The 11637-nt window shown below is 30.6% G+C and overlaps 2 protein-coding genes across 2 annotated transcripts; one reads left to right on the top strand and one right to left on the bottom strand.

The window, feature by feature from the left end:
* Window positions 1-268: 268 nt before the first annotated feature.
* LOC114169123 (F-box family protein) lies at window positions 269-3475 on the bottom strand. Its single transcript, XM_028054161.2, has 9 exons — window positions 3089-3475; window positions 2726-2935; window positions 2478-2551; window positions 2016-2091; window positions 1687-1797; window positions 1168-1342; window positions 933-1051; window positions 673-733; window positions 269-561 (listed from the first exon to the last, which is right to left on the bottom strand). Exons 1-9 carry the CDS (start codon window positions 3164-3166, stop codon window positions 491-493), a joined length of 975 nt encoding a protein of 324 aa, XP_027909962.1. The 5' UTR covers window positions 3167-3475; the 3' UTR covers window positions 269-490.
* Window positions 3476-8374: 4899 nt separating this feature from the next.
* Window positions 8375-10167, top strand: LOC114171300 (SWIB/MDM2 domain superfamily protein). The gene is made up of 2 exons (XM_028056423.2): window positions 8375-8756; window positions 9832-10167. The coding sequence occupies exons 1-2, from the start codon at window positions 8487-8489 to the stop codon at window positions 9955-9957; spliced, it is 396 nt and encodes a 131-aa protein (XP_027912224.1). The 5' UTR covers window positions 8375-8486; the 3' UTR covers window positions 9958-10167.
* The last annotated feature ends 1470 nt before the right edge of the window (window positions 10168-11637 follow it).

Here is an 11637-nt window from a genome sequence, read left to right on the forward strand (position 1 = left end):
AAATAAAAAATAAAAGATAAAGAAACAGAGAAAAGTATCAAGAATGTCTAGTTGGAACAACGAATAGAGCAAAATTTCTATTTTCAAATTGGATGTTATAATATATAATAAGATGGAATATTAATTATTTTTTATTAATTTAAAAAGTACAAGTACTTAATTTAAGCAAGTAAAATAACAGGCACCAAAATCAGCCACGTAATATAGGAAAAAATAACAAATTAAAAATGTCACTAATTATTAATTTTAGAACATATCAAACCATCTGTTAAGTAACGAGAGAAAAGAAAATTCTCTACTTAAGTTCAACTATATATACATTAAAAGGATGAAACTAGTGATATATAAGACAAGACAAAAGCAGAGTTTCATAATCTTAAACTAAGCAAGTATTCTTCTGCCAATAGAAACTACAGCATATTTAATGTTAAACAACAAACAGGTAAATGATGAAACATAGGATCATCCAGTATAAAGCTCAAAGCTGGGATCAGCAAAACCTCAAAGTAGCTTCAAGCTCCTTTTCATCAGCACAATTGTACCCCAGCAAATAAGCTCGTGCTGTTAAAATGGAAATATGCGTCAGAAGAATGAAAATACACGCTGTGATGCGCAAGGGCTGGATTTTAACAACTCCAGAAAAAAGGAACAAAGACAAATAGATAAGTTTACCAAAACGGCCAGATCCCATAAATGGTTCTGCCTCATCAGCCACACTACCTTGCTGCTGCTCCTGAAATTTCAAAAGAATAAGAAAACATTAGGAGGTTTCACAAAAGTAACCATTAACTTATTTTTTTATAAATATGCATTTGTTTACAGTATAAATTTATTATATATACTGACCCTTTTAAAAAGATCAATTTTCATGGATATGTAATGTATTGCAGTAAACAATATAAAATATCATGTTAAAGAACATTCACACTTACAGCATCAGGCTCCATTTCGGAAGGTGACAATAATCTATCAAAACAGTGACCTGATATTGTACATACCAAAAGCTCGTTTGTGGGATCCATAATTACTTCTCTACATGTATCGTCACAAACTACAAAAGAAAATAAGCGCAAATTATAAGTTCCACTCAGGCCAAAGGATTTTAAGTTTAATGTAAAAAACGTTAATTAAAGCACGTAGAAGCATTGGCATAGATAATGCTCCCACCATGAACTTGTCCAGTCTTCTCGCAAATAAATACATCTCCAATTTGGTAGTAAGAGCAATTTTCCCCAGAACAAGTATGATCAACCACCACTGCATCACTTAGGCCCCTGCTGCTTTTCCATGATGCCACTTGATCAGCTAATGTTTTGTCAAGAATTATCCTATCGTCCTTCAACTTCATATGAAGAAAAAAGGGGGGCAAATAACAAACAGTTAAGAAGCATCTATTATATAGATGTATGAGTAGATGAATGAGATCATAATATAAAAGATGCAAATTTACTTTCCAAAACAACATTAGCATAATATTATAAAATCTCAAAACAAATAATCAGTGCTATATAAACTTCAACTCCGTCCTTTCCTCCCCCCTTCGACTGAAAGGAGAGACACCTGTGGATCATGAAAAGTTGTAGAAAGACTGGAACTGTTAATCTAGGTTTTCTTTAGATAGCTGAAAGGATCTCAATCTCAACGTATCAGTATAAAGTTCCACATTATAATAATTTCCATCATTACCTGTGAAGGAAGAGGAGCTTGACTTCGCTTAGCTGCTTGCATTTGAATGTAGTACTCCTTAAACTCATTTTGGCAGTTCCTAACAAGTTCAACCATGTCCTCTCCATCACGCTGCATAATAATAACAAAAGTTGTTGAGAGATCAAACGAGTTCACGAAGTACAGTTGATTAACTCCATCCAAGTTTCAGAGAGTAAAGATTAAAATACATTCGTTAACGTGTGTTATGTATATTTCAGTTTATGCAATCAAAGTCCTCACCAAAAACTACAAACTGATGCAAGAATGAAATGCTACTAAAAAAATCAGAATATAAATTGTGCACACACCTGAATGTATAACTTCTTCCATGGGCATTCCCTTAACTTCCGGGTAGGGGGGAGAATACCCCATCGCATACAGTACCTGAAATTTTTTTACCATGAGTTAGCTATAAATATGTATTTTAATAATACATATAGGTAAAAAAGGAAACAAAAATAACAAGAACTTAAAAAGAGGAGAACCAACTCCTCAGAGCCAAGCTGATAAAATAGGGGCAGCCACCACTTCAAATAGGGAGTTCCGTCTCTCATACCCAGCAGATATGGGACTGGCACTCCTGAGTCAAGTAGAACATCAAGACTAGCTAATTGACAGTGATCAACTCCCAAATCGAAAAACATGTAAAATCCAAACCAGTCCACACAAGCTAATCCTAAGATAAATCTCCAAGAAATCTCCAAGAAATATCATATCTCAATAACACTTTGAAAAGATGCAACTTGGAGTAGGGAACGATATATACTTACAGACGACGCCACAATGACTCATCTGATGCAGCACAGTTTAGAAACCTACAGACTAAGGAACAAGAAACAAGGTCCTGCACCCATAGAAAAAAAAAAAGTTAACTAATTCATAAGGCAAACAAGAAAATAAAATCCATCCAGATGGAGTGCCACAATTAAAGGAAGTTCTCTATTAAAAAAAACTTTAAGAAAGTACATTTCTATACACACAAAGAAAAAAAAAAAGAAAAAACTACACTATGTGGTACCTCAGAAGACAGAAACTTAAGGATATGATGGAAAAGCTCGGGTGGAACTTTGCTGAAACAACCAGTCTCAATCCTTCTCGACACCACCGTATTGTTGACAACAATGCTCTTCTGTGCAGATGATGAATCAGAAATTTGTTTTCCTATAGTACTCTCAGCCCGCTCTACGTGTTTTCTCTTTGCTTTTGGTTCCTCCCCAGTTTCCTCTTCCTGCAACAAAAGGAACTCAAATTAAACCCTTGAGCTACAATTTCCTATAGAGCCACTACAGAACAAACATTTTCTAGGTGAACCCCCAAATCAAAACCCTAATCTATGGTTTACACACGAAATAAAATTTAAAACCATAAACAGTCACAATACCTTGTCAGAGACCTCTGAGAGAACCTCTGATTCCAGAAATTGTGCCAGAGTCTCGTCCTCATCTTCGGAGAAGGTCATGGTGTCAAGGAACCTAGAAAGGTGCAGAAAGAAGATTTGCGAGAGATCAAAGCGAAAGCGGAAATGAACAAATACCGCCCGTCAGAAAACCAAGAAAGAACTCCGGTGGCCGGAATTCGAAGGACGGTTGCGGAATCGGAACGAAGCGGCAAGAGAGAAAAGAAGATTGACGAGATAGTGCAAAGCAGAATGGACGGTTGGATTTTCTCGAATTGACCCGACCCGATCCTGACATATGGGTCTGCCCGATTCTCAGGTATAGTGTTCAGATCAGTTCTTTTCCTGACTAAATCTAAATATCTTTGTCATTCACAAAGGTGTCCATCTTTTATTTATATATAGTAAAATTTTATATACTTTGTATTTATCATTTATCATTTATTTTTTAAATATCATATCATTGTTTTAATTTACACTTCTTTTTCTATCAATGTTCTTACAAAGTGATTTTATTAATGTAATTAATCATTTTATTCATTTATCCACATAATTAACTGTCTCTCTAACAAATTTAGGTGAATCTAATGGTATCTATATATAAATATGAATTTTGTAGTTATATATTTAATGACATTAATATCTTTTTCTTAATTAAATTACAAGCTATATTTTAACGTTTAACAAGTTTTATATTTATAAATTAAAAGCAACCTCTATCAGTTAATATTAATAAATTTCATTATATATATTGAAATTATTCCAATTACTATTTTATTGAATACATTTTGTAGTTTGTAGTTTGTAATTTATAAAAGAACAACATTTCGTGACAATTTAAAAATACTCACCTTAAAGTATATCATGTCTATCATCTAGATTTTGGATAGAATCGATGATTAAAAAATAAGTGAATAGATTTAAGAAATACATGTACATGGAATCATTTACACAAATTCCTCAACATATGTGACTTTATTCATTTATTAAGGATGATATTGTATGTTGGTATGTCCTCTCTAATGATTGTGTTTCTCTAATGATTGGATTGCCATATGTGAATCAGCCCTAAAAAAATTGTTTGCGCATATCTTATAAAAATTATTTTGTTTTAATGTTTTGTATATTTATTGTATATAAACATAAATTACTGTATAAGTAAAAAAAAAATAACTATGAATGTTACATACATGTAAAAGAATTTGTTTAAGAAGTCAAGAACAAAATAAAAAAGTTTTGTGTGACTTAAAGATTAAAACTTAGTAACTTTTGTTCAAGTTATGTATTGGTTTGTCGTCGACTCATGAACATTACGAGTTCTGTGAACGGGTCTAAATAAATTAGCAAACTAAAATATTTTTATCGCCATTAACATAAAAAATGTAACATATGTTATTTTGGGTTTTTAAAGTATGTTTGTTGTCTCTCAACAAATATCAATTAAGATATGTTGTATTTACAACAAACGATTTTGTAAAGTATGTTGTGTTTTTTTTTTAATTTTTCATCAATATTTTTCTTTATTAAAATTATGGAAAATCAATATACAATACAATACTACATCACAAAAAGTTTCAAATCCGTATAAATATCCTTGATATCTCAAATAAAGCAGGTATGTAAAAATGGATGAAAAATACTAAGAAAATAAAAAATATATTGTAAATGATGATTTTTTTTTTATATTTCAAACCCCTAATAATTTTCTTTGGGTATTGGGTAGTGCGTTCGTCACCCCATTTCTAACAACTTTCATTTGTTGAGTGTATATCTAAGCTTCATAACAAAAGTTATGACCATCTGACGTTTTTCACTTCCAAACTTGATCACTATGAACCTGACAACTTTACATTTGAATGCAACATAATAGGAGTCACCACGGAAAAATCGGAGTCAAAAAACATTTTCTAGCTAGTTTAATGAATTTTACAAAATCATAGTTAATCCAAAAAGACAAAAATGCAACTTTTGGGACACATAACAATGAATGGTGAATGAAAATATCAACCTTAATGTGAAATGTAATCAAGGGGAATGAAAAATTGAACCCAAACGAGCAACACAACGGAACAATAGAGTGAAATAGGTTTAAGAACTTCCTCCTTTGAGTTTAGTGTCGTCACTGCACTTTGGTGGGAGATTTCGCGCAACGGAAAGATAGAAATGTCACGACGCATTTTTAACGTCGAATTTTACTGCAGACAACATGGAACTGGTGACATTATAAGTTATTTTTACACTAATGTGTCTTTCACTTTTTCTTGTTCACTAATGAGTCAACCTGTATAAATTATGTTGCATTGTCATCTTAATCATTTATTTTTGTTGACTTACTACTTAATCAATCAACTGTTAAATCTTGTAATCTCATATCATATAATGTGTCTAATATTTATTTGAAAATGAATTGTTATTTGTGAATGAATATAGTTATGCAAGTATTAATAACTATAAACATGTACAATTATGATTTCACATTTTTTTTTATTAAAAATTGACATAAATGTTAGTATTATATTTCTAAAGACATAAAAAATTATATTTTAGAATTAATAGTTGTTTAAAATTAGTGAGACTTTATTGTTTTAATATTAAAGTTTTTTAATATAGATAGTTTTGTCAAAAATGAGTTTCATTGTTTTTTTTTTAAATGGAGTGATGCTTGAAGGGTGGTCATGGATCAGTTTACCATTAATGTTTCCTTTCTTGTCGGTGTGCCAAAAGTTGTCTATGATCAAGTTGGTTGAGTAGTATATTAAGGTGAGAGTAAGGTGGTGGGAAGTGCTTACTAGCATGTCCTCGATAAAGACCCAAAATTATCTTTATATTTTGGCAAACCCTACAAGAGGTAGTAGAGAGCATGTGGAATATAAGTTTACTATATCAACTATAATTTGTTGGTCAAGTGGAAAGATTATTCAAACTTTGTATTTTAGGGTGATAAGTTATCTTTGGAAATGGTGGTTAGGCCAATTTATATTGTTAAATGCCATATCACATAATACAAAGACAATATTTTCAGTTAGTTAAGGTGTCAAGAATGATAGCTCAGACAAGTCTAAATAGTTGTTACAAGAGAAGTTGCGGATAACATAATTTTTCCTTCTATTTGATGAATGAATTTTCAATAACGAAATTTTTTCTAGTTGGGTGGAAGAATCTAAAGACATGGAGAATAATATTTCATAATTGAGAGTGGTTTAAAAATAACAAGACTTAATTATTTTAATACTAAAAGAATTTAATATAAATATTTTTTGTTATGAACTAGTTTCATTGTTTTAAAACACAAAATCCATATAAAAATAATTTTTCTAAAGTTTTTTGACCTCTCTATTTTTCTTTCTCATTCCATATTCATCTAATTAAAGATCAAAGATAGTAGAAGTAATTCTTATCACGAATTATTCCATTTAGACTTATCAATTTCTCCATTTATATTATTAAACTTATTTATTATATATTTAATTAAAGACAACGTCATAAAACTCACGGTATACTGGATTTTTGTACATTAGTATAGTAAGAAAACAAATATACTAAACAAAAAGAAAACGAAAACTCACACACACACACACACACACACACACACACACACACACACACACACACACACACACACACACACACACACACACACACACACACACACACACACACACATATATATATATATATATATATATATACTTATTAAAAAATACAACCACTGAACTTCTTAAAAATTTTAATTACTGTTCATGGGTCAGATCTTCATACACTGAATTGCTTAAGTTATCGTTGGAAGATTTGAAGAAAGAAATGAAGCACCACAAAACTGTAAAATAGAGAAGCTAACATTTATATCATGTTGTCAAACATATAAGTGTCATGATGTAGAAAAGTTAAGAATTTGCTTTATTCATTTTCAAATTTCATATCAGTAAAAACTAAAACAACCTTAATAGAAAAAGTGTTAATATAATACAAAACTTATTATTGTAATTTCAATTGACATCTATTTTATATTTTTATATGGATATAGTAGATATTCATGTTATTAAACACATGAAAAAAAGTTTGTTTCCAACAATGAAACTTGAAGTGTGGGTAAATCTGGTAATAGTGTAAAAATCAATGTATAAAAGCATCCAAATGCCATAACTTTGTTTGGACTTGAGAGACTTGAAAATAAAAAAGGAATGAAAGGAAATTTTATAAATGATTTAAGGAATGTAATACATAAAAAAAAATATTGTTGTCAATCAAATTATGATATTACAACTTTAATTTTTATGATTAAAATTAATTTAGAATAAAATACATTTAGTTTATACTATATTGAAATAAAATGCAAGTTATTATTTTAAAAAAATAAGATTAATTAATGAAATGAAATCTAAATATATTGTAATAGTAGAAGTTAAGTTGGAAATAAAGTGTGCGTGATTAGTTTAAATAAAATAAGATTTTAAGTGAAAATATTTTAAATTAAAATTAAAATGTGAATGATTTGTTAAAGGATTATGTTTTAAGTGATGGAAATTAAATAATATTGTTGAAAAGGAAAGTTGATAAAATGAAATAAAAACATGAATTCAAATAGTTATAAAATTCAAGTAGTTAAAATTGCTATAGAATTAAAATGTGTGATTAGTTAAATAAATGATTTTAATCCATGTAAATTAATTTAAAATAAAACGTTAATCCTGATTTTTCATAAAATCAAATAAATCTAAATTGAAATAATTGAAAAATGTATATGTTGCAAATTGAAAATTTGGAAAACTTAAAAAAGTTACAACAGTTGGTGCAAGAATTTGATGATGATAGATTATATTACACATACAACGCATAATAAAATAAGATTCAAAGCTAATTAAACTATAATAATTGAAATAAAATAAAATAAAAATAAAACAATAATATCATTAAGTTGAAAAAGTTGTCAAATATTCGCTAATTCCAATCCATGAATTTAAAAACAAACACAAGTGAAACACGTGTCACTATTATAAAAAATCATATTATTATAATTTCGGTTGACATCACTCTATTTTAATGAAACGAATGAAAAAAAAAAACTTAGATGTAATCTTGCGAGACGAAGGAAAACTCAAGCGGGAAAGAAGGAAGGGAAAGAAAACTCAAAAATGAAAGAAAAGAAAGCATTGTAATATTTGAGTTTTATACAGTTATTCCTTACCCAATAAAAATCCTCTACGAGCTCTCTTTAGAATATTACCCAATAAAAATATGCCACGTCACTACTAAATGTACGCACTCGTAACAATAGAAAAGTTCAGTGGGATCATCGAGGAGGAGGGAACCCAAAAGCCTAAACCCTCTCACTCACGCTCTAGGGTTTCGTAATTCAAGAGTAAGGTTTTTCCGCAGAGCAAATATGGCGCTAACAAGGGTTTTTGGTGTGACCGCCGGCAGGGCATTCATGGCAGCGGCGGCGAAGAGCGCGGCCAAGGTAAAAGCTGCTCCATCAGGCGGAGCAGCTGCAAAACCCGCGGCGAAGAAGCCAGCTATGGCCAGAACCAACACCGGCATACAGAAGGCGGTTCCGGTCTCTTCCGAGCTTGGCAACTTCGTCGGCGCTTCTGAAGTGTCGCGAACTGTCGCTGTTAAAAAAGTGTGGGAGTACATCAAGCAGCAGAATCTTCAGGTATTGTAGGAAGAGACTATTTTCCACTGTAACATAATAAAACGTATTTGGGACTTAGAGACTGTTTTCGTGCTTATCACGTGTTAGATCATCGTTTGTAGTGATTGGTATAGTGAGTGTTGTTTATTATGTTTGGCATAACAACTTTTGAATTTGTTCGTACTAGTTAAGGGAGATTACTAGCATTGGTGATTCAACGAGGCTAGAAATGGCTTGCCTTTTGCCTATTAGGGTTTAGAGTCGTGACTCTGAGTGCTTTGTTTTGTGTAAACTGTTGTTCTAGTTATTGGAATTGAATGGGGTAGACATTTGGTCTCGGATTTCAAAAAGCCTTAGCTTCAGTTGCTTTCAAGAAAGTCTTTCATTTTAGTTCTTTTTAGCTTGATTTTTTACAGCCCGTATTGCAATATAAGGGATTTTGCAAAGGGAAAACGATTTGTACAAAGATGGACTAGAGTGAAAATGTTGTAAATTCAAGGAAGGACTAAAGTAAGACGCCTATAATTGCAGGGACTTGTTTGTGTTAGGATTGTTATAGATGAGTTATTATTTGGTGATAATTTGTTTCAGGAGGGGGATAGTTTATGATTATTTATCAGCTGGTTTCTGGAGTTTCTGTCTGATCTTTATCTTTGAGATAATGCTGCTTTAGTTTTTTAGTGAGTTGCTAGTGACATTCTTTATCTTGTTGGCTTTATCCTTCTTTTATGCTGGCATCTTTCTGCTGTATGTTTTCCATCATTTTTGTAATATGTATTTTTTTTTTCTCTTTCTGTTATCAAATAAGTGGAAGTATTCATGGTATTATTTATAGGGTACGTTTGGATTTCAGTTGGGAAACCCAAACCAACTTTCATCTTCAATAGAACAATTGTACAAACATGTATGGTAATTTTCTTCACATCCAGTTAAAAGCAAAGTTAATCTCCAACTCTAGTTGAATCAAAAGTTACAGGAAGTTGTTTTGTTGTTAACTCCAGCTGAAGCCCAAACCCACGCATAGAGTAGGATAATTTGTTTTGTCTTTTCAGTGTTGTCTGTCTTTACAATGCATGACAGAACTACTCTTTTGCAGAATCCTTCAAATAAGAGGGAGGTCTTTTGTGATGCAAAGCTGAAGACTATTTTTGGTGGGAAGGACAAGGTTGGGTTCACAGAGATTGCTTCACTGTTGTCTAGTCATTTTGTGAAATCAGGCTGATATTCAGCTTTGAAGGTACACTTAGTGATGGGAACTTGTTCCAGTATATTAAATAGGTTATTTGGTTTTTAATTAACATGGTTTGTGACCAACCGCTAAGAAACATGGAAATTTGTGGTATCGGACTGGGGGGTTTTGAAAGTGGTGTTATTTTGTCTACTACCTGCTTTCACATGTTCGGGCTTAAGTATATGTGCATGGTTTTTCCAAGTCACCTGTTATTCAGCATTGTTATTTTAGAATCTTACATTCAGTTATTCACTATCGACATCACATGATTTGATACATAGCGAGTTTATTTGAATTAAGGATCTGTGTTTTCTAACAAATCAAAACAAAAATATTTCATAAATGACGAAGCAAGTACTTTTTGCTTCAAAGATGACGCATATTCACCGTACTGAATGCTCAACCAAACAGGCACATCATGTGACTGGCCAACAATTTGCATCAATGAATCCGAGGTGACTGATATTCACGAATTAACTGTGGATTCATGTTACCCATATAAATTACACTGATTCAGTATTTTCCTTTTACTTTCACTGTTGTGTATCGTAACTTAAAAACATAAATTATAAAGGGAAACATAAATTCAGTATTGGCTATTTTATTCATTGCACATTATAGAGCTTGTGAATTAATTTCTGTAAATTTGTATTTTGATATTTTTTAATACGGAATTGTTAATGCATACTATGTATAATAAGGACAATCAGGCTTATACATCTCATATATATATATATATATATATAGTTTTTTATCTCTCCTTTTTATCATATTATATCCCAAACAAATTTTATTTTAAGCATAAATCAGATATAGATTAATATTTTGGGTGTACATGAATATTTTTCATATATTAATAAATAAAATAATGAGTTCAACATAACATTTTAGTTGCAGATAATATGGCCAATTACGATTACAGTACCTGTTGACTGGTTTATATTTAGCATTTCATCATTTCTCAAATTGCGATTTAAATTGTTATGAAGAAGGAAGTCTGAGAAATTAATTTACATTGTATCTCCTGAAAAGAAGGCATTATTGTTTCTCTAGATCTTGTAAGTCAACATTGTTCACTCGGTTCTCTTTCAATTTGAACACATAATTGTTTACCTTAAAATCATTATTATCAATCAGCTATCATATGTGATGATGGATTATTTTCAGAATTACTTATATTCACATCAAGTATAAAAATAAAAACAGCTTAAGCTTAAATGAAATAATGTTAGTTCACCAAATTAAAGTATAATTTAATACAATTAGATTGGATAAAATGAAATTAGAAACATAAATTGAAACCTAAAGGACGAAATTAAATTTCACATATTTTTCATTAACAGCCAATGAGTTTAAACATGTTTTAATTTCACATATTATTCTTTAATCTCAAATCATTATATACAATAAGTTTATTAACTTGTGCAATAGTTGTCTTCAGAAATCATACTAACAAATATATATTAAATGACAAATTCACTTCACACTAATAATTCATTATATTAAACTCGTTATACATGTACATACTTGATTTCAAAATTTCAGTTTTTCTCAAAATTTGAGTTTTCTCAAAAAGTAAAAATACTTGCTTTATCCTCTAAACTAAGTGTTTCCTTTAGAAGAGCTGAATCCAAACATTGAATGAGCAAAATAAAAGACTTCCTTCATTAA

The sequence above is a fragment of the Vigna unguiculata genome, chromosome 2 (genome assembly GCF_037176805.1).
Source record: "Vigna unguiculata cultivar grain cowpea cultivar isolate G323 ecotype 2 chromosome 2, ASM3717680v1, whole genome shotgun sequence".
NCBI classification, from domain to species: Eukaryota; Viridiplantae; Streptophyta; class Magnoliopsida; order Fabales; family Fabaceae; genus Vigna; species Vigna unguiculata.

Excerpts from the sequence above, each read along its gene's own strand:
- LOC114169123 (XM_028054161.2), bottom strand. The coding sequence starts at position 3,166 with ATGACCTTCTCCGAAGATGAGGACGAGACTCTGGCACAATTTCTGGAA. Across the intron at positions 2,936-3,088 it reads TCTCAGAGGTCTCTGACAAG|GAAGAGGAAACTGGGGAGGA; the intron begins GTATTGTGACTG and ends CTTTTGTTGCAG. Across the intron at positions 1,798-2,015 it reads GGAAGAAGTTATACATTCAG|CGTGATGGAGAGGACATGGT; the intron begins GTGTGTGCACAA and ends ATTATTATGCAG.
- LOC114171300 (XM_028056423.2), top strand. The coding sequence starts at position 8,487 with ATGGCGCTAACAAGGGTTTTTGGTGTGACCGCCGGCAGGGCATTCATG. Across the intron at positions 8,757-9,831 it reads TCAAGCAGCAGAATCTTCAG|AATCCTTCAAATAAGAGGGA; the intron begins GTATTGTAGGAA and ends ACTCTTTTGCAG.